The sequence below is a fragment of the Molossus molossus genome, unplaced genomic scaffold (genome assembly GCF_014108415.1).
Source record: "Molossus molossus isolate mMolMol1 unplaced genomic scaffold, mMolMol1.p scaffold_m16_p_16, whole genome shotgun sequence".
Classification (NCBI taxonomy): domain Eukaryota; kingdom Metazoa; phylum Chordata; class Mammalia; order Chiroptera; family Molossidae; genus Molossus; species Molossus molossus.
In genome coordinates, this window is record NW_023425351.1 from 29,514,757 (window position 1) to 29,538,249 (window position 23,493).

The 23,493-nt window shown below is 37.7% G+C and overlaps 1 protein-coding gene across 9 annotated transcripts in view; it reads right to left on the reverse strand.

Annotated features, from left to right (window-relative positions):
* The window catches only part of STAU2 (staufen double-stranded RNA binding protein 2), a 281,591-nt gene that overhangs the window by 114,026 nt on the left and 144,072 nt on the right, over nucleotides 1-23,493 (reverse strand). For 8 of the 9 annotated variants that reach the window (XM_036263712.1, XM_036263711.1, XM_036263713.1 and 5 more), the window contains one exon: nucleotides 15,685-15,992. In XM_036263712.1, the coding sequence (XP_036119605.1) occupies nucleotides 15,685-15,992 (308 nt within the window). Of the gene's footprint in view, nucleotides 1-11,187; nucleotides 11,302-15,684; nucleotides 15,993-23,493 lie in introns of those variants that run through there. The other variant, XM_036263710.1, reaches the window with a different exon arrangement.

The following is a 23,493-nucleotide window of genomic DNA, read 5'->3' on the forward strand; positions in this document are numbered from 1 at the left end:
AAGATGTGCCCTGGCTGGTTTGGCTCAACAGTAAAAGCATCGGCCCGCAGAACAAAGACTCATGAGTTCAATTCCAGTCAAGGGCACGTGCCTCAGTTGCAGTTTGGTCCCAGCCCTGGTTGGGGTCATGCAGGAGGCAACCAGTCGATGTGTCTCTCTGACACTGATGTCTCTGTGTATGTGTCTCTCTTTTCCTCCCTTCCTTCCTCCCTCCCTTCCACTCTATCTACATATAAATGGAAAAAATATCCTCGGGTGAGGATTAACAACATAAAAAGAGTAATATTACATTAGGATAATATCTGTCACCGACTTGTCCTAAAGCTTTTTCTCAATCCTTTTCATAACTAAAATCGACTCCTTTGTAACTAAAATGTAAACATATATTTAACAGGCTCAGTCACGTACCAGTGTTTTAGCTGTATGGTAATCTGCTTCACTCTGCATACGATATGTTTACCACTAATGCTTCCAAAGGGGTAAGTAAATGAATGAAATTATACAGACTTGCAATTATCTTTTCTTTTAGAATTCTTCACTTGGGATAAACTTCAAAAATTATGTGCCTATATTTGTTGTACAAAATCTAGCATTAATGCACAGAATTATTTCTAGTACAAGTCACAGAAAAAAAAACTGTCTAACAACTGCAACAACACATACTGCAAATATTGTTAAGGGAGATAATGCCTTCTGGCTTTAAGTGATGAGTATGTACACAACAAAAACGCTGGAATTCTGTTCTTTGCTTTTCAGTTTTCAGTGGCTATGCCATTGAAGGTCTAAGGAGGCAACTCATTAAGGTGTAAATTATATACACGCATCTATAGTTATTTTAGTTTTATATGTCCATCAGAAGAAAGCACTAAATGATTTTTAACATTTCATATCAACCAGAAAAGAAGCTTCCAGTTTTATATGTAAAAGAAGCTATATTAGAATCTACAGAGCTTTGCGAAGGAATAGCTCCTTAACAAGGAGAAATAATGCAAGGTCAAAGGAAAACTATGGTTCTAAAGGCAGTCAGTATGACACCGATGTTAATCTAATGCAGAATCTTCTGGAGAGGGCTGACCAACTCCAATACTTCTTATGTGTTAGAATTCTATTGCATTGAATAGCACTTCGAAGAATGAATATCAAAGTTAAGACTTTATCAATCCTCCCTTTACATACTGATTTAATTCATAATGGTATTTACTTACTTGATTAAACAAATATTGAAATATATTGCTTTCTACTCAGTAATTGTGGATTTTAGAATATACTATACTTAATATTTAAAATATAACTACATTCATGATAAAAAAAAAAAAAAAAGACCATTTCTTACTTATGCTTCCAGACAAGATGGAATAGATTTACTTTTACCCATTCTTCTGCTTAATATAAGTAACAGTCATGGATGGTATCTACAGAGTGAGGCAAAAGTAAGTTTACAATTGTTTATATGGAAAATACATTATTAATAAATACAATAATAAACACTGTTTCATGTACTCACAACTGTAAACCTACTTTTGCCCCACCCTATATAAAAAAATATAAGGGGACTCAGAAAAGTGGAGAGGAAAAAGACCAGCTAGGGATTTTAAGACCCAAGAAGTAACACAGCGATGAATTTCTGGGTTTTCTTTTATATATCCCAGATTGGGTGCTAGAGAAGCCAGCAACCTCGGAATATCAATGGGTATAGGGGAATAGCCCCAAGAAAGCCTGCTCTCTATAACCAAACATCAGAAAAAGAATAACTTAGCAAGACAAAAAACGATTAGACAAAAATGCCTTACTCTAGCCAAACACTATGAAAAAATGGCAGACCTACCCCTACCTCCACCAGCAAAGGCCACATGGGGAGCCTAGACTTCCACCCTTGTCAGACTAAAATGTAGGGACCCAATCCCTTACGGGGTGATGGCAGAGAAGGCTGGATTCCTAGGCTAATAATGAGGCGCCCTGCCCTTTCTCATTGGAGTGGTGTCGGGAGAGGCACAGAGGAGGGTCAGGGCTTGCAGCACCCTCCAGCTAGAACAACCCCCTCCCTCCAGCAGGGTGTCAAACGAGGCTAAGTGGACAAGTGAACGTCTACCCACATCTGGTAGTAACAACGCGGCACTCCATACCCTCCTAGCTGGGGCCGTAGCAGAAGGCTTACCACACCAAAGACTTAAATAAGATACAAAGACATAGTATACCCCAAATGTCAAGGATTCAATAAAAAAACACTTATTATACCAAGAACCAGGATAATCTCAACCTGAATGAGAAAAAAGACAATTTTAAGATGCCAACAAGGTAACAGAGATTTTATATTTATCGATGTTTTCTAAAGTAGCAATCATAAATATGCTTTAAAAGGCAATGAAACACACACTTGAAACAAAAAATATGTCAATAAAAATAGTATCATCTGAAGTTCAGAGAAAAAACTTCTTTTAACCGATAAAGCTTCAGGAACCTGTGACACACCCCTGGGAAACGCATGTACATGGAGATCCAGAAGGAGGCAGAGAGTGGGCAAAAAATTTATTTGAATAAAATATGGCCCAAAATTTCCCAAATTTGATGAAAGCAGTAAATATACCAATTTAAGTTATTAATAAATATATAGTGAGTTCAATATTGGCACCTAAAAATATGTCCAGATCCTAACCCCAGTAGTTTTGAATGTGATCTTACTTGGAAATAGGATCTTTGCAGATGTAATTAAGGATCTCAGGATAACATCATCCTAGGTTTACAGTGGGCCCTAAATCCAATGACAAGTGTCCTGATAGCTTTTCCCGTATTTTGAATTATTTTCTTATGACAGATGTCAAGATTACCGGTAATAAATTAATCGGTTAATTCAGTGGCATTCAAAAACAACTGGTAGAGTTGCAGCTTCGGGTAATGGGAGAATAAATTCACTGGACAAAGCTTCTTGCAGATGAAAAGATAAAATGCAGACAAAATGAAAGAAAAGTATCTGAAGACACTGGAATGCAGTCAAAAGCAGGCAGACAACAGGGTGCAGTTTTCCCAACTACATGGAATAAAAATTGTGAGTTTATGGCACTGTTTTTTTTTGCCTGAGGGCATTCTAAATTCCTATACTTCTACTGGTGGAAAACTGCAGTTTTACCAGCTGAAAGTGACAGAGGAAAGAGTTTAGTTGTGACAGATGAGCTGGACATTGAGGGGACAAACCCCAGAAGGTAGCTGCATAAGTGGTACAACGTGAAGTCTGCATATAATTCCTGACGGACTGTAACCTTCGCACGTACAGGAAGACCATGGAGGGCCCTATGTGAACGAGGGCAAGAAGAAGAGAGGAATCCATAAGACCTGAAAGTCTGCTATGTTGTTTTGTTTTTTTACCTCTTTACTGAATTTATTGGGGTGACATTGGTTAATAAAATTATATAGGTTTCAGGTGTACAATTCTATAATACGTCATCTGTATATTGTACTATGTGTGTTCACTTCTCCAAGTCAAGTCTCCTTCCACCACCATTGCTATGTTTTTTTGTTTGTTTTTGTTAATCCTCACCAGAGGATATATTTTTTCTCCATTGGTTTTTTTTATTTTTAGAGCGAGTGAAAGGGAAGGAGGGGGAGAGAGAGAGAGAGAAAGAAACAGATGTGAGAGAGACACATGGATTGGCTGCCTCCGGCACATGTCCCAACTGGGGCTGGGGATCGAACCTGAAACCAGGTATGTGCCCTTGAAGATGAATCAAACCTAAGACCCTTCGGTCCAAGGGCCAATGCTCTAACCATTGAGCAACACCAGCCTGGGCACGGCTGTTTTTAAGAGTGCAGTCCCTAAAGTGCACAAAACTTGAGTGCTGGAAAGCTAAAGCTATACTGGACGAAGTATCAGTAGGCAGGAGGCTGGCATATCAGTTTAAAATTCAGGAGGAAGGCGGAAACACTGGAAGCTAAGAAATGCAAAGCTGGTTTATAGAAAGGCCTGGGAAGATGCAGGAGAAAAAGCCACAGCTGGAAGCTGAAAGAACTAAGTGGGGATATCAGCTGAGGAATGTAATTATGGGTGGGGTCAAGGTCTGCATTTTTAGTTCAGACAACTTAACTGAGTACTTAACCAAATCTGCAAAAGAAAAGATGATAGAGTTGCTAGAACACATTATTCACAACATCCATTTTTCAAACAAAAATTAGATATGCAAAAAACAAACAAAAAAAACAGGAAAGGGTGAACCACATTTACACATAAGGCAGTCAATAGAAACAGACTTCTAATGGGCCCAGATATCGAATTTAGATGACAAAGACTACACAGCAGCTATTATAAATAATTAATAAATAATTATAAAATCATTAAAGGAAAATACAGTCTCAATGACTATAGAATGTCAAGAAAGAAAAAGATTAAAAAAGAACCAAAGAGAGCCCTGGCCGGTTTGGCTCAGCGGTTAGAGCGTCGGCCTGCGGTCCGGAGAGACCCGGGTTCGGTTCCCGCTAAGGGCTTGTACCTCGGTTGCAGTTTGTCCCCGGCCCTGGTTGGTCGTGCGGGTGGCAGCCACTTGATGTGTCCCTTTCACGTCGATGTTCTCTCTCTCTCTTCCTCTCTCTCCCTCCCACTCTATCTGTGCAAAAAATGGAAAAATGTCCTCGGGTGAGGATAAAAAAAAAGAACCAAAGGGAAATGTTAGATAAAAAATTATAATAATTAGGACTTCCGGTCAAGACAGCGGCGTAGGTAAACACGGTATCGCGTCCTCCCACAACCACATCAAAGTTACAACTAAACTACAGAAGAACCATCATTCAAAACCGCCTGAAATCAAGCTGAATGGAAGTCCTACAACTATGGAATTAAAGCAGCAGCCGCATCGAGACTGGTAGGAGGGGCGGCGGCAGCGCTAGGACGTGTGGCGGATAAAAATCAGGAGGACACCTCGGCTGGGAAGGTCCTTCCTGAGGACTGAGGGGTCCCTGTCCCACACCAGGTGCCTGCTTAGGGTTCCAGTGCCAGGAAGAGAATCCCCATAACTTCTGGCTGGAAAAACCAGCGGGAACTGAGGCTCAGGAAAGCTGACGCGGCTGGAGCCCCAGGCAGAACCTTAAAGGGCCCGCGCACAGACTTATCGGACTCTCTCCCTCTAAGCTTGGAGGGGAGGCAGCTCGAGGGGCACCAGAGACATACAGGGAAAACTGAGCTGTTTGGCACTAAAGTGAGGGCTGGAGAGGGGACTTTCTCCGGGACAAATGTGCTGTAAGAGGCCTCTGTTCCTTTGGTGAGCCCTTCCCTGGGGCGGCAGACAGCCGCCATATCTGGGACTCCAGCAACCTGGCTCACACTGGTAGCCCCGCCCTGTCCCGCCCCACCCAACTTTCAGGCCCACCCAAGCTGTTGCCACTTGCTTAACCATAGGATTGGCCTGTCTTGGATCCTGCTTCAGGTTTTTCCTAAATTCTTTCAAACAAGCAGCATCTGGTCTCAGCGAGCCCCATACCGCTCGTTAAGTAATACACTGAAACAAACACAGGGAGGCAGCCAAAATGAGGAGACAAAGAAACAGGTCCCAAATGAAAGAACAGAACAAAACCCCAAGAAAAGAACTAATCGAAATGGAGATAAGTAACCTAACAGATGCTGAGTTCAAAACACTGCTTATAAGGATGCTCAATGAACTTAGTGAGAACCTCAGTGAACTTAGTGAGGGCCTCAAGAGCATAAAAAAGGACCAGTCAGAAATCATGGATGCACAGTTAGAATTGAAGGAGGCATTAACTGAAATAAAGAATAATTTACACAGTTTCAATAATAGAGTATGTAAATCCAAGGAGCAAACCATCGATTTGGAATATAAGGAAGCAAAAAACGCCCAATCAGAACAGCAAAAAGAAAAAAGAATCCAAAAAAATAAGGATAGTGTAAGGAGCCTCTGGGACAACTTCAAGCGTGCCAACATTCACATCTTGGGCGTGCCAGGAGGAGAAGAGCAAGAACAAGAAATCAAAAACCTGTTTGAAACAATAATGGCAGAAAAATTTCCTAACTTGGTGAACGAAACAGACATACATGTCCAGGAAGCACAGAGAGTCCCAAACAAGATGAACCCCAAGAGGCCCACACCAAGACACATCATCATCAAAATGCAAAAGGTTCAAGACAAAGAGAGAATCTTAAAAGCAGCAAGAGAAAGGCAGATAGTTACCTACAAGGGAGTTCCCATAAGGCTGTCTGCTGATTTCTCAAAAGAAACTTTGTAGGCCAGAAGGGAGTGGCAAGAAATATTCAGAGTGATGAAAACCAAGAACCTACAACCAAGCTTACTCTATCTTGCAAAGCTGTCATTTAGAATCGATGGCCATATAAAGAGTTTCCCAGACAAGAAAAAGTTAAGAGTTCATCACCACCAAACCGATATTATATGAAATGATGAAGGGTCTTTTTGGAGAAAAAGATAAAATATATGAACAAACAAAATGGCAATGAATACATATCTATCGACAATGGAATCTACAAACAAAATGAACAGGTAGAACAGAAACATTCTCATAGATACAGAGAACATTTTATTGGTTGCCAGTTGGGAGGGGGGTTGGGGGAATGGGTGAAAAAGGTGAAGAGATTAAGAAGTACAAATTCATTGCTAGACTTACAAACCTCAAAGGGAATGGGGTTGGGGGGGTGGGAAGAAATAAACCATAGAACTTATATAACCAGTGGACACAGACAATAGTGTGGGAAAAGGCGGGAGTGGGGAGGAGGGGGTCAATAGGGGAAAAATGTGGAACATCTGTAATACATTTTACATTCAACAATAAAGATTAAAAAAAATAATAAATAAAAATAAATAAATGAATCAATATATGTTCCACCAAATGTAAATGGGACCAAGAGTTAATAAAATAATGCTTAAATGCTCAAGATAAAGCTGATAACCAATCCAGGATAAAAAGTTTGGGTTTTTAAAAAAGAAAAAAAAAAATTATAATAATTGAAATGAAAACTTTATTATATGGGCTCAACAGCAAATTGGAGAATATAGAGGGAAGAATCAGTAAATTTGAAAACAGATCACATAATCAAAAAAAAAAAAAAAAAAAAAGGAGAAAAAAATAAACAGTCCCAGAGACCTGTGAACAGTATCAACAGGCCCAAAATATGTGTAACTGGAGTTCTAAAAACGGGAGAAAGGGTAAATAATTTTTGGGAAAAAAATGACCAAATACTTTTCAAACCTAGTGAAAAACATTGTATTAGCATTCTAAGAAGCTAAATGAATCTGAAGCAGTATTTAAAATAATCCTATAGTGTAGTCAAATTGGCAAAACCAAAGATAAACTGAATATCTTTATAGTAGCTACAGTAAAACAACACATTACATCCATGTACAAAAACAGCTGGCCATCCTATGAAAAAATGAACTTCAACCATACACACACAAATTAACTTTAAGTGGATCTTAGCATTGAACATAAAAGCAAAACCATAAAAAGTCTAGAAAAAAAGTAAGAAAAAATGTTTGCAATCTTGGGTTAGTCAAAGATGTCTTAGATAAGACCAAAAAGACACAAACTATATGGCAAAATGAGCTTCATCAAAATTGAAAACTTCAACTTCTCAAAAGATGCCAATAAGATAATGAAAAAAAAGTTCCAGGAAGGGAGATAATATTTGTAATACAAAAACCTTGTATCCAGAATATATTTTTAAAAAATTGTTATAACTCCATAATAAGAAAAAATTCCAAATGAAAACTGGGTAAAAGATGTGAATATTTCACAAAGATATATAATTGACCAATAAACACAATGAAAAGCTGCTCATATTGTTGGTCATCACTAAACTACAAATTAAAATATAAATGAGATACCACTGTACCATTCATACAATAGGACTGACCCTCATACATTGCTGGCAGGAGTATAAAGATACAACACATTGAAAAAGAATCTGATCGTTTCTTATAAATTTCTATGTATACTTACATGTGACTCAGCAATTCCACACCAAGGTATTTTTCCAAGAGAAACAGAAACATATCTGTACAAAATCTTTTACATGGATATTCAAAACAGCTTTATTCATAATAGCCTCAAAGTGAAAACAACTCAAATGTCCATCAGTGGGGTAACCTGATCATTTATGGTATATATCCCAGTTAATAACTAGGGTATTAAACCTAGTTACTGCTAATTAACTAGTACTTAGCAATAAAAAGCAACAAACTGCTGATATTCATGACATGGATGAATCTCAAACACATTACATTGAGTCAAAGAAGCTAGACACAAAACTGCACGCTGTATGGTTCCATTTTTATGAGATTCCTGAAAAGGCAAAACTCATCTTTGGTGACAAGAGGATTCCCCAGTTGCCCGAAGCCACGGGGAGGGGAGGAAACCGGCTGCAAGAAGTGACGGAAATAGTCCCATCTTGGTGGTGGTGGTAGTTATATGGTTGTCTACATTTTTCAAAACTCACAGAAGTGTACCATTCAAATGGGTGTGTTTTATTATATGTAAATCATACCTCAATAAAGTCGATTAAAATATTTTAAAAGTGTAGTTATCTTTGGCACAATTGTGGAAGACACTAAGTCAATGCTCATACATCTCATAAGTAATCTTAATTCAACTCGCAATTAATTTCCAAGCAACTGTTATCTTGGGATATTAACACCATTTGAATTTATCATATGTGCTCAGACGTGACCATCTGCCCTTCCACCTGCCCAGAGCCCCAACTGTACATCCCATTCTCATGTTAGCTCCACGAGGGCAGAAACCTTCTCTGAATTGATGCTACATCCTCATGCCAACAAGTGTGCCTGGCCCATGGCCGGGGCTCAATATATTTTGGTTGAATTAATGAATAAATGAATCCCTTACATGTTAGTATGCACCTGGATGAATACTAACCAATCTCTCCTAGGCCTATGGCTTCAATTATAATGATACAGCAACGACTCTGTGTGTCTCGCCAGACCCATTTCAACTGTCTGTTGGACATCCATTTGGAAGTCCCACAGGCAACTCAAATTCCACGTGTCTAAATGGAACTTACAACTTCCTCTAAGTTTATTCATCTCCATCCTAAAAATAAAACCTTCTCTCAAAGATGTCATTCACATTACCTTCCTCTCAAATTCTTGACAGAACAGTCTATTTATCCTCACATAGTCTCCATTTACTCTTCAAAACGTTCCATTTCGTTTCCACCCTGACCAGGCCAGTAAAAGCATTCTCCTGGGAGTCAGCACCACAGAACATTTCCATTTCATTTTCCCAGTGAAATGATTCTCTCTTAGCAACTGTACTCTGGTCCCCGTCCTCTATGCCCACTGGCTCTGCCTTAATTCCACCTTGGATATTTCTCTCCTGGATTTGTGCAAAACCACTCAATTAGTCTTTCCACCACCAGTCTCTTTTTTGTCTAGTTCACCCTTCTCATTGCCTATAAAGTTATCTTTCTAAAATAAAAAAACCATGTCACTACCCTTTCAAAAATAAGTCAGTGATCTCTGCCTAACAGCTACAATTCAAACTACCAGCAACATACACGTTTCAGCCTCCCTGCCAGTCACTCCCACTTTGAACTCCAAGCGTTTTCTAAGACACCATGCCCTTCTGTCTGCAGAACTTAGCTGCTTCTGTCTGCAATTCCTTTTCTTCATGTCCACCTTACAATTCTGTGTGCTCTTTAAAACTCATTTCAGATGTCTCCTCTGCTATGAATTCTCCCCTAAGTCCTTCGGTCAGAGCTGTTCATTCCCATTTATGATTCTTGACATACGTAACCATACCTCGAGTGAGCACCTGTCAGGTTACACTCACTATGACACTTACTGTAAGGGGCAGGCATTACATACATTATTTCATGCAGCACACTAGAAATCTTTAATTCTTTTTATCAAACACTAACCCCTGCAGTCAGGACTAATTTGTGGTAGCAGTCGATCTTTGGCATATTGATTTTTTACCTGTGTCCAATTTGCCCATAACTATTCTGTGCCCAGTGCCCGGCATGCTACCTGTAGGTGCAGGTACTTATTAAGTATTTTTCCAGAGTGAATAAACAAATGTCCCATTTCCTATTCATCAACTAAATCAACTCCAGTATTCAATGAGATGACATCCAATAGTTAAATTAACTTCATATCCATGTAATTCTTTACATATACCTACTGAAATTACTGAAAACTATTCTTAATGTACTATCTACTATTTTTTCTCTTAATAAGAGTTTTTTAAGCTGTAAATTCCATATAATTTTCCAACAGTAGTCTTTGTTTTCTCAAATGTTCCATTTCAGGACTTGATTCTGGACTTTCGTGTACATTTTATTTTTGAAATGACAGTACTATAGATCAACACATTTCAAAACTTTTTCAACTATCCCTTATCTCTGACAGCTAAATCTGCTTTTTTTTTTTTTTTTTTGGTACGTACCCCTAGCGGGAACCGAACCCAGGACTCTCTGGTCCACAGGCCAACACTCTAACCGCTGAGCCAAACTGGCCAGGGCTAAATCTGCTTTTTGATGTGACCGTGTTAAGATGACCGAACTTTCCAGAACCTAAAACCAGTCAAGGATTAAAATTAATAAGTTCACATAAGGAAATGAGTGAACCAATTACTAATAGAGTGTTCTGCTTGGATAGTCCTTCAAATGTTTATTTGCATAATAAAATTTTATCTTGGAATCAAATCCAACGTTCCCACCAGATTAAAAGAGCTAGAATTTTTAAATGACTCCGACTCAGTTGTATATATAGTTGGGGGCCATAAATAAATGTATTAATGAAGTTAAGAAATTAACTTAAGAAAATTAAGAAAACCACTCACCACCACCACAGACTAGCCCTACCTACAAAGATCAGTCTTCAAAAACTGTACTATAGTTTGATTTATAATAAAGATTTGTTAGCAAAAATGTACCAGGCACTTCGGCTTGGTCACAAAATGATGTGTACAATGCCTGCTTCACTCTGCTTCAGGGCCTCGTCCACCACCCACCCACAAAGGGAGCGGCGCTGGAGCGGCACAGCAGTTCTTCAGCGCGCATCCCGCCGCGCTCCACGCACATCCTTGCTCAAGCGTTGTCCTGGGTGACAAGAGAACGGTCATGACATTTAAGCCATGTCATTCGTGAAAAACAAAAGTGAGACATAGCCAAATGCTGGAGAGAGGGAAAGAGATCATTTCAACACGACCTCAAACGAGCACAGGGGTATGAACACTAGCCTGACATGAAGGCTCCTATGGTCCTGCAGTCAATCCTGTATCACGAAGAAGTCACATCACTGCCAACCTTTTCTAGCAAAAGGAAATGGAATTCACCTGTAGATGAAAAATAATTTATTTTTCTTCAAAGACTTGATTTTCAAATAAATCCAACTAGAATTCTCATGTTGAGTAGAAATCTCTTCTACATAAACAGAACAGGCTGCGATGTTTCTGCTTCCTGCCCCGCAGTGCTTTGTTCCAGACCCACATCAAAGTCACTGTGGCAGAAACGGCTCTTTCCAGGTTTGAATATGACCTTTTCTTTGAAACATCTTAGGCATCTTGCTGTGTAGGTGCTGGGGCCCAGACTCAGGTGAGTGTCTTTGTCCTTCTGAGTTCCACCACAGCGTTCAGCAGTGATTTGGGTGGAGTTAGTCCTGAATAGTTTATGCAGTGACAAAGGGCTGTTAGCTCGGGCCTGTACCAGTATTTCTGTCACTCACTAAAGGATGCTTTCATGTGCATCAGGACTTCTTTTTTCAAAGGTAAGAGTTTTCTGTATAGAGTTGGAAATTTTAGCAAAATGAGTTGATCTGATGTAATTCCACTGGTTTTGATGGGAGTACGGTTACATGATTTGTAGTTTGCATCCCCTGGGGGTTTTGCAGCCTGTAACTATAAAATATACCTTCTATAATCATATTAAACTTCAAAAAAAGGAGACATATCAGTTGAAATGTATTCAGTTTGAATTATATTTGAAAAGAGAGTTTTCGAGTAGATGTTTCAAAGCTTTCTACTGCATCTTGCTGGAAATGGCACCGGCTTCTGAAACCCAACACAATGAAAAGGCCCTCTCTAAAACATTCCTTAAATATGTAAAACTAACTATGGCTTAGCTAAGTGCTTCTTTATCTTCTTTATGTGAGAAAAACATATCTAATTGATCACATTTTACTCTGAAGGGCTCAATAACAACACGGTTCCAAGGATGGTGGAAACTAGGAGCACAGAAGAGCAAACTGAAATTAAATCCATCTAGAAAGAATAATTTATTAAAATACAGTCAGCTCTCCATACCCACGGTTCCATGTCCACAGATTCAACCAACTCCAGATCATAAATACTCAGGAAAAGGCGACGTTGTTGCTGACAGGCTATGTACTGAGGCCTGTGCTGGCTGCATCTGTACTGAACACATACAGACTGTATTCTTGTTACTATTCTTGTCTTGTTACTACAGTGTAACAACTATTTATATGGCGTTTACATTACATTAGGTATTATAAGTAATCTAGAGATGATTTAAAGAATACGAGAGGATGTGTGAAGGTTACAGGCAAATACTATGACATTTTATGTGCGGGACCCGAGAGTCCGCAGACTTGGGTATGTGCAGGGGTCTTCTGCGAACCAGTCTTCTGCGGACGCCGAGGGACAACTATAATTCATTGTCGTTTTCAATCTAATCATTTTCTAATGACTAATTTAAACAAAAAAAAACCTGCTTATATATAATTAGACAAAGATATTTCTAATATATTTAGTAGGGGAAATCATATTAAAGATATAAAAACTTAGAATAATATAAATTAAAACACAACAAAAAAGTATTCTACTTCAGCTCAAATGTATAGCATTTCAAGAATGTCTCTCCCATAATAATTTCCTTTTAAAAAACCACATGATTTTGAAACATTTTGGCATTATAATGAAAGAGTATCAAATTACACAACAAAATGCCCTGAAACACTATGGTATGACTATAATTTCAAATGAACTTCTATGAAGTGCACAGAAGTTACAGAAGCATACTGACTGAAGCATAAAATCTGAGGTTCACAGAACTAATGACATAAAACTTTTTTCTTAAAAATAACAACACAATCATTAAAAACATTCAAGTTTTAAAAGAGGATAATTAGAATGCACTCAATGAAACTGCAAAAAGACACATTCACTTATGACAAAGATGCAAAAGCTTGCTTCTAAACGTGACTACAAACTCAGGTGAGCCCAAGCGAGAAGAAAAGAATTACCAAGAATGTGCAAGTGTTCAGTCACATTCTGATCCGTGAAGTCAGCTTTATTAATAACTTTAATTGCATAATAATTTAAATTATTTAATAGATTTAAGCAAAAGAATGTGAACTTAATACCTACATTCTGGTGAGCAAATAAGTGTTTTGTAATTTATAAATTTTAATTAAAGATGGGATTTTTAAAAATTAAGTTAAAACAACTTAGTTTCCAGTACACTAATATACTTTTACTTTGTAATACAATATAACTGTCACATCAAATTTCAGTGGGCAAAGAAGGCCAAGGAAGGGTTTATACAATATTCAAATAAGCAATATCTATTCAGTGTACAATAACAAAATAAAAAATACTAACCTAGAAACAGAGTAAATGAATTTATTGTTTTTAAATTCCAGAAATTAAAAAAACAGAATAGCATAACAACCCAGCCGTGTAATTTCTAAGCTACAGCCCAATTAAAACATCTAAGAAATAGAAACAATCTATGTGTTTTTCTACCAGGTAAATATACCTGAGAAAGTTACCTATAAAGAAATAGGCTTTAAAACTGTTAACCGCAAAGAACCTTCTACTGTGACATGAATGTACCTCACAGGACACTAAGCCATTTCCCACAGATTCCGTTCACTAGTCAGTGGCAGGTCGTGATTCTTCAGAGAGACTATATTTCATATCACACTGAGCTCATTTGGCCAAGGACTCCTGTTTATATTCATTAGTATGTCAAAGTCACAGTACACAAGTTTGGAAATGTTTAACTTGTTCATAAATAAGGAATATTATCTCTGTGTTAGCTTTAAAAAAGGTTTGAGCAGTCAGCCCAATAATGGAGAAAACACTACATTTTGACTAACGTAAAGATATGTTAAAATTATACTGTTTTCATTGCCAAGAATTAAATAAATACAAATAAAAAAATTGAGGCAGCAAATCTATCATCATAACATCTCCAAGCAAAAAATCAGTTAGAGCTTGAATGTACTTTGTGCTTCGTTTCTAACAAAAACTGCAGCGCTACTCAGACGTTTCTAAATGACCAGATTTGTAAAAAAGCAGTGAATTTCTTTTCATGACAATTTATTTCTAGTTCATCCTATGCAGGTTATACACAGAACTAAAAAGTACTTCGTTTTTTCCAGTACTTTAACTGTGTGAATCAAGGTCCTTTTATTTTGAACAGTAATTTGTCATTTTAAAAATAAACAAAACCAAATTCTAAAATTTTAACTTTAAGTGTTTAAAATTTCAGATGACAGAACCAATAACTGGCAAAAGCTTCTTTAATTTCTTATTAATAGTCTAATTAAAAACACTAATGACTACCTGGCAATAGATTTGAATGACTCCATTTCCTGTGGGGGGAGGAAACATGCAAAAAATCCCCCTCCCCCAAAACACCATCTTCGTTCTTATTTTGTATCTAAACTTGTAAAATTTGTATAAATACATGATCATTCTACATAATACAGATCTTCTAGAGCATTTCTAAAGAAAATTACAGTTTTTGGTCTTAAGGAGTAAGACTAAGACGGAAAAGGGGATGAACACAGTGCACTGAGGAAGACACTCCCACACACAAGCGCGCTGCAGTTCATTGGGTAAGTTAGCGGTTACAGGTCAGCACATGATTTTCAAGGCAACTAAGAAAACAGAACACAGGTGTTTCCTGTTCCTAGAGTTAACAATTCTTTTAAAAATTCTATCCATAAAGCATTGTTGGTGTGTTTTTTTTTTCCAAAGGGAACAAAAAATAAATAGGAAAAATGTTTCTATTCCCCAATTCATATACACAACCAATGGACTATAGCTAGTTTTAGACTGCCCGGTGAAACAAATATATGTTGTTATGCCTCAAACAACCAGAAAGCATTTCGTTATTGTTCTAATACCGTGTTTAATTAATCCCTAAGACAATCAACTTCTAGGATGTTGTACCTTAATGGTATACCTAAACCATTACTAGCAATAGAATGTTAAATTCAAAACTGCTATGAATGGAAAAATATCATTAGAAAAACTCAACTTTACTATAAAAGCAGGGAGAACTTAGAGCTCAATACTACTGCCAAATGTAGGAAGGCTGAAATTTTGTTTGTGGAAGACAGAGAAGAGATAGACGTACCCAATCAAGATCAACCAGAATACAGAATAGAGAATAAAAAATGTTAAAAAAAAAAAAAAAAAAAAAAAAGAAGAAGAAGGAAGAGGAAGGAGAAAAATGGAGGAGAGCCAGGCAGCAAAAGAATTACTGGAGAGAATGAAAATCAAAGACAACGAGGCACGTGCATATGGCCCTCTTCTCTCTGTCATATGTGTTCCTAACAATTTACCATGTAAGTGGTATATGGGTCACACTAGCAGGCAAGGATGAGCTTTCTAATGGATAGAGATGAAGGATTTGGAGCTAATGAATTGTTTTGTGTTCTTGGTTTTGTTTTTGCTTTTAATTCATACCTGGAAGCCTTGAATCCTTGCTAAATATTCCAGCTGTTTTGAAGGTTGTACTGCAGAACAAGGGGGAGTAGGAGAACTTCCTTTTAACCCTATGGCTTCTGCCGTAGGAGATGTTCCATTCATAAGAAGTTCCCTGGCAATTGTGGCTGAACTATTCGAGGTGGGAGATATACTGAAGAAAGAGCTGGAGGGTTGGTTCATATCTTTGGGTGACAAATAGCCTAGGGTAGTGCCAGAGATTACTTTGTGGCGGCTGGCTTCCATCTCTTGATAAACATCAGGAGACAAATGAAGAATTCCTTTTGGAGCTATAAATAAAATGAATGAACATTGTTATTACACTTTCAAATAACTGTAATAGAAACATGTTACAGCATTATTAACTCAATGATTTCCATTGGTGTGGTCATGAAACAAGAAGCACAGTCCATCAAGCATCTTCATATTTGCAGAAGCAACTGCAGTCTCCACTTAGAGGTGAATAATGCATGTTTCAATATTCCTAAAATCAGAAGTTTAAAAAGATGCAACAGCCCTGGCCAGTGTGGCTCAATTGCTTGAGCATTGTCCCATGTACCAAAAAAGTCACCAGTTCAATTCCTGGTCAGGGCACATGCCCAGGTTGCAGGCTCAATCCCCAGTAGGGGCCTGCAGGAGGCAGCTGATGGATGTTTCTCTCTCTCATAGCTGTTTCTCTCCCTTTCCCTTCCTCTCTCTCTAAAAATTAATAAAAACATATTTTAAAAAATCCAACAAAGTGATTTCAGTGAAATGTGTACATGGTAGGAAAACTGTGGTGAGACAAAGGTAAATAATGTGTGGACGTGCAATGGGAGATCACATTAGGAATATGCAGTGTTTTCCTCTGCAATCTAGTATTTTATGAGCTCATAACAGAAACACAAGACCCCTAACTTATACAGCAATTGAGACACAGCAGGTCAAATGAAGGCTGGGTCACTCCAAAGCTGAAGTGTCATCTCAGATATCTAATGGCCTCCTGGTGCTCTCCTCTTCACAGACAACTGTGACTCATGAACATGTCAAAAAGTGACAAGGCGTCTTCTTCCCCACACTGGCACTGTCGCCTGTAGTGGTTACCTCATCATGATACCACTATCTGCTCAGTTGCCCAACCTAGACCCCTGGCAGCCATCTTTGATTTACCCACAAACAAGTAGTTACCACATCCAGCCTAGAATGTGTCCCTTCATCATCATCAGTGTGTCACAGTTCAAGCCAGATCATGGAGAGGTTGTGATGCCAAAAGGAACGAGCTTGGGCTGTGCTATCAGTCGGTGGAGTGTAGATGTATAAAAGAAGCACTTTCCTTTGCCTACCTTGTGTCAGAGATGTTTCAAACCACATTTCACACTGCTTGTTCTAATGACTTTGGATCAGATAGTAACAACTCACAAATCATATTATTTCTCAAAATTATTGATAAATCACCCCTTTTGGAGAGTGTGCTCTGAGAGACACAACTTAATTCCCTCACTGCCCATCCCTCTCCTGCCATTAACCTTCTGATTCAAGACTTCAATGTTGCTTTTATTTATTTATTTTTTACTTATTTATTTTTATTTATTTATTTATTTTTATTTTATTTTTGTTACAGATGTTTCTCCTCTTCTACCCCATTGACACCCTCCTCCCCATCCCCCCCCACCCCGTCCCTGGCTTTGTTGTCCATGTCCATTGGTCATGCACACATGCATATAAGTTCTGTGGTTTATCTCTTACCACCCCCACCACCCCCTCTTCTAAGGGTTGTCAGTCTGTACCCTATTTCCACATCTCTGGGTCTACCCTATTCCTCAGACTGTTATGTTCATTATATTCCGTATATAAGTGAGATCATGTGGTATTTGTCTTTTTCTGCTTGACTTGTTTCACTTAGGATAATACTTTCCAGGTCCCTCCATGTCGCCTCAAAGGATAAGAGATCTTTCTTTCTTACAGCTGCATAGTACTCCATTGTGTATATGTACCACTGCTTTTTTATCCATTCATCTACTGATGGACACTTGGGCTGTTTCCAGATCTTAGCTATTGTAAATAGTGCTGCTACAAACATGGGGGTACATATATTCTTTCTGATTGGTGTTTCAGGCTTCTTAGGGTATATTCCTAGAAGTGGGATCACTGGGTCAAATGGAAGCTCAATTTTTAATTTTTTGAGGTAACACCATATTATTTTCCATAGTGGCTGCACCAGTCTGCATTCCCACCAGCAGTGCTCTAGAGTCCCCTTTTCTCCACACCCTTGCCAACTCTTGTTGTTTGATGATTTGTTGATGGCAGCCATTCTGACAGGTGTGAGTCAATGTTGCTTTTAAATAATTTTTTTATTTTTCAATTATAGTTGACATATAATATTATATTAGTTTAAGGTGTACAACATAGTGATTAGACATTTATATAACTTACAAAGCAATCACCCTGATAAGTCTAGTACCCATCTGAAACCACACATAGTTATTATAATATTGACTATATTCCCCATGCTGTACTTTATGTCTGCGACCATTTTTATAACTGGCAATTTGTACAATTCTTTCCCCTTTTTCACCCATCCCCAAATCCGCCTCCCCTCTGACAACCATCAAAATGTTCTCTGTATCTATGCATTTGTTTCCGTTTTGTTTATTTGTGTTTTAGATTCCACACAAAGTGAAATTATATGGTTCCTGTCTTTCCCTGACTGACTTATTTCACTTAGCATAATACCCTCTAGGTCCATCCATGCTGTCACTAAAGGTAAGATTTCATTCATTTTTGTGATCAAGTAGTATTCCATTGTATATATGTACCACAACTTTTCTTATCCAGTTGTTTACTGATGGACACTTAGGTTGCTTCCATGTCTTGGCTATTGTAAATAATGCTGCAATGAACGTAGGGGTGCATATATCTTTTCAAATTAGTGTTTGGGTTTCTTCAAATAAATACCCCAAAGTGGAATTGCTAGGTCATATGGAGGTTCTAATTTTAATTGAGGAACCTCCATACTGTTTTCCATACTGGCTGCATCAATTTACAACCCCACCCACACGGCACAAAGGTTCCCTTTTTTCCACATCCTCGTCAACACTTGTTTGTTGACTGATGATAGAAATGCTGACAGGTATGACGTAGTATCTCACTATGGTTTTAATTTTCATGTCTCTGATGATTAGTGATATCTATTGGCATCTGTATGTCCTCTTTGGAGAAATGTTTATTGAGGTTCTTCACCTATTTTTTAATTATATTGTTTTGTTCTTTGGTGTTAAATTGTATGAATTCCTTATATACTTTGGATACTAACCCCTTATCGGATATATCACTGGCAAATACCTCCTCCCATTCATTTGGTTATCTTTTTATTTTGTTGATAGTTTCCTTTACTGTGCAAAAACTCTTTAGTTTGATATTGTCCCATTTGTTTATTTTTCTTTTGTTTTCCTTGCCCAATGAGACAAATCCAAAAAAGTATTACTAAGAGTGATGTCAAAGAGTTTACTGCCTATGTTTTCTTCTGAGAGTTTTATGGTTTTGAGTCTTATATTTAAGTCTTTAATCCAGCGGTTCTCAACCTGTGGGTCGCGACCCCTTTGGGGGTTGAACTACCCTTTCACAGGGGTCATATAAGACATAACAGTAGCAAAATTACAGTTATAAAGTAGCAACAAAAATAATTTTATGGTTGGGGGTCACCACAACATGAGGAACTATATTAAAGGGTTGTGGGATTAGTAAGGTTGAAAACTACTGGTTTAATCAATTTTGAGTTTATTCTTGTATATGGTGTAAGAAAGTGATCCACTTTCACTCTTTTGCATATGTCTTTCCAGTTTTCCCAGCACCATTTATTGAAGAGACTGTGTTTACCCCATTGCATATTCTTGCCTCCTTTGTCATAAATTAAACAACCATATAAGCATGGGATGATTTCTGGGTTGTCTATTCAGTTCCATTGATCTATGCATCTCTTTTTATCCCAGTACCATGCTGTTTTAATTACTATAGCCTTGTAATATAGTTTGATATCAGTTAGTATGATATCTCCAATTTTGTTCTTCTTTTTCAAGAGTCCTTTCACTATTCAGGATTTTTTTTGTGGTTCCATATAAATTTTAGATTATTTTTCTAGTTCTGTAAAAAATGCCATTGGAATTTTGATAGGGATTGCACTGAATCTATAAATTGTTTTGGGTAGTATGGACATTTTAACTCTGTTAATTCTTCCTACTGATGAGCATGCTATATACTTCCATTTATTTGTATCTACAGGCTCCTTCACATCCTCGATTAAATTTATTCCAACATATTTAATTCCTATTGATGCAATTGTAAATGGAACTGTTTTCTTAAATTCTTTTTCTCATTTTGCTATTGGTGTATAAAAATACAACTGACCCATTTCTTCAGCTGCCAGTAAGGTGCTCCATCCTTCTGAGGAAGCTAAGGCTGTGTTGGGGTGAGGCCTTCACTTCATCCAGCAACTAGCACCATGCCCGGCAACGACTGCCCTGCACTCACCTGCACTCACCTGCACCATGACCTCCATCTCGGAGCTCACCTGCATCTACTCAGCCCTCACCCTGCATGATGATAAAATGACAGTAGCTAGTTTAAATGTTGAACCTTTCTGGCCAGGCTTGTTTGCAAAGGCTCTGGTGGATCTGCTCCAGCAGCTGGTGCTGCAATAGCAGGAGGTCCTGCCCCCTCCACCACTGCTGCCCCAGCTGAGAAGAGAGTGAAAGCAAAAAAAGAAGAAGAAGAAGAATCTGGTGATGACATGCACTTTGGTCTGATTTCTATTAAAAGAAAACCAATTTCTGAATATTAATTTTGTATCCTGCTACTTTATTGAATTCATTTATCAGTTTTAATAGTTTTTTTTATGAACTCTTTAGGGTTTTCTGTATATTATAAATAGTAGTAATGTCATCTGCAAACAATGAGTTTTACTTCTGTTCCAATTTGGATGGCTTTTTTTTCTTTTTCTTGTCTGATTGCTGTGGCTAGGACTTCCAGTACTATGTTGAATAAAAGTGGTGAAAATGGACATCCTCGTTTCTGATCTTAAGGAAAATGCTTTTAGGTTTTCCGCGTTGAGTATGACATTAGCTGTGGGTTTGGCACATATGGCCTTTATCATGTTGAGGTATGTTCCCTATATTCCCACTTTGCTGAGAGTTTTTAATCATAAATGGATGATGGATTGTGTCAAATGCTTTTTCTGCATCTATTGGTATGATCATATGCTCTTTATCTATCATTTTGCTTATGTTGTGTATCATGTTAAATGATTTACAGATAATGAACCAACCTCATCTCAGGAATAAAGCCCACTTGATCACAGTGTATGATCTTTTTAATGTATTGCTAAATTTGGTTTGCTAATCATTGAGAATTTTTGTATCTATGTTCACCAGAGATATTGTCTTTGGTTTTGGTACCACAGTAATGCTGTGCCCTGTAAAATTAGTTTGGGAGCCTTCCCTCCTCTACAATTTTCTGTAATAGTTTGAGAAGAACAGGTACTGATTCTTCTTTGAATGTTTGATAAAAATGCATCCGGGAAGCCATCTGGTCTAGGACTTTTGTTTTCCAGGAGATTTTATTACTGATAATAGTTTTGTAATCGGGATGTTCTGATTTTCTGTTTTTTTCTTGATTTAGTCTTGAAAGATTATTTCTAGGAATTTGTTGGCATATAATTGATCGCAGTATTTTCTTTCTTTTAAAAAAAATTTTTTCCCTTTATTGATTTTAGAGAGAGGAAGGGAGAAGGAAAGAGAGATAGAAACATCGATTGGCCACCTCCTACATGCCCCCCACTGGGGATCAGGCCCACAACCTGGGCATGTGCCCTGACCAGGGTTCACAGTATTTTCTTATAATCCTTTGTATTTCTGTGGTATTGGTTGTCACTTCTCTTTCATTTCTTTTTCTAGATGAGTCTCATTAGAGGTTTATCAATTTTGTTTATCTTTTCAAAGAACCAGCTTTTAATTTCAATTTCATTGATTTTTTAGATATGTTCTGACTTTATTTCATTTATCTTTGCTCTGATCTTTATTGTTTCCTTCCTTCCATGCACTTTAGGCTTTGTTTATTCTTTTTCTATTTCCTTTATGTGTAAGATAGATTGTTTAAAATTTTATTTTTGTTGTTTCTTGAGGTAGGCCTGCATTGCTATAAATTTCCCTCTTAGAACTGCTTTAGATATGTCCCATAGATTTGGGATTGGGGGGGATTATGTGTTTTCATTTTCATTTGTCTCAAGGTAGCTTTTGATTTTTCCTTTGCTATCATTGTTAACCCATTCATTGTTTTTTTGTCTCATATGCTTGTGTCCTTTTCTTCTTGTAATTGATTTCAAGGTTTTTTTTGTTTTTTTTTAAATCCTCACCCAAGGATATTTTTCTATTTATCTTCAGGTAGAGTGGGAGGGAAAGAGAAACATCAATGTGAAAGGGATACATCAACTGGTTGCCTCCCGCACAACCCCAACCAGGGCTGGGGACAAACCGAAACCGAGGTATATGCCCTTGGCCAGAATAGAACCTGCGACTCATTGGTCCATGGGCTGATGCTCTACTGCTGAGCCAAATCAGCCAGGGCGATTTCAAGTTTCTTACCATCGTGACTGAAGATGCCTGATATAATTTTAACCTTCTTAAATTTTTTAAGACTTATTATTTGGCCTAACATATGATCTATCCTGAAAAATGTTCCATATGCACTTGAAAAGAATGTACATTTTGCCACTCTGGGCTGAAATGTTCTAAAAATATCAATTAAATCCATCTGGTCTAATATCATTTAAGTCCACTGCTTCCTTGTTGATTTTCAAGCTGGATAATCTATCCATTCATGTAAATGGGATATTAAAGTCTCTAACTATGACAGAATTACTGCCAATCTCCCCCTCTGTGTTCATCAATCTTTGCTTTATATATTCAGGGGCTCCTTTGTTGGGTACACAGATGTTTCAAGAGTTGTATCCTCTTGTTGGATTGATCCCTTTATCACTATGAAATAACCTTCTTTGTCTCTTGTTATAGCCTTTGTTTTAAAGTCTATTTTGTCTGATGTAAAAATTGCTACCCTAGCTTTTCTGGTTATTTTGTTTCTATTTGCATAAAATATGTTTTTCCATCCCTTTCCTTTCAGTCTGTGCGTATCTTTTGATCTGAAGTAGCAAGAGCTCAATGTTTCTTGCTGGGGTACTTTAACAATCACTAACAGGTTTCACTGGTGCAAGTCTCCCCAGTGTCTGTTTCCCAAGATGTGTTCGTTAATTCACACAGCCCACAGAGGGTTCTATCATCAATAAATCTGGGAAATGCAAATTAAGTAATACTCACCTTTTGGAAGATTAAAAATGTACACTAGCATAGTAAAGATTCTGAAAAGTCCAGAAGAACAGAAATCTACTCAACTTTCATTAACCCAGTATTTTCCAAATTTATCTTATATCCAAGTTTTTTACATAACATTAATAACATCTAACACTTTGGGACGTGCTAAAGACCCTTCTTTTACTTACAAGTCTTTATTGACTCCCTGTCACTGACACTATGAAATCCAAACTCCTTAGGATGACATATGAAAACCTTAATGATCTGGCTCCTCCTCACTTCTCGGTACTCATCTACTAAATTCTTTGTGAAGACCCGATGCTGCATTAACACAGATAATTCACACTTCTAATACTCCGGCTATTGGATACCGGCATGCCTTTATTTCTACTATTCTGTTACTTACACACACACACACACACACACACACACACGCTTTATCTTCATGACATTA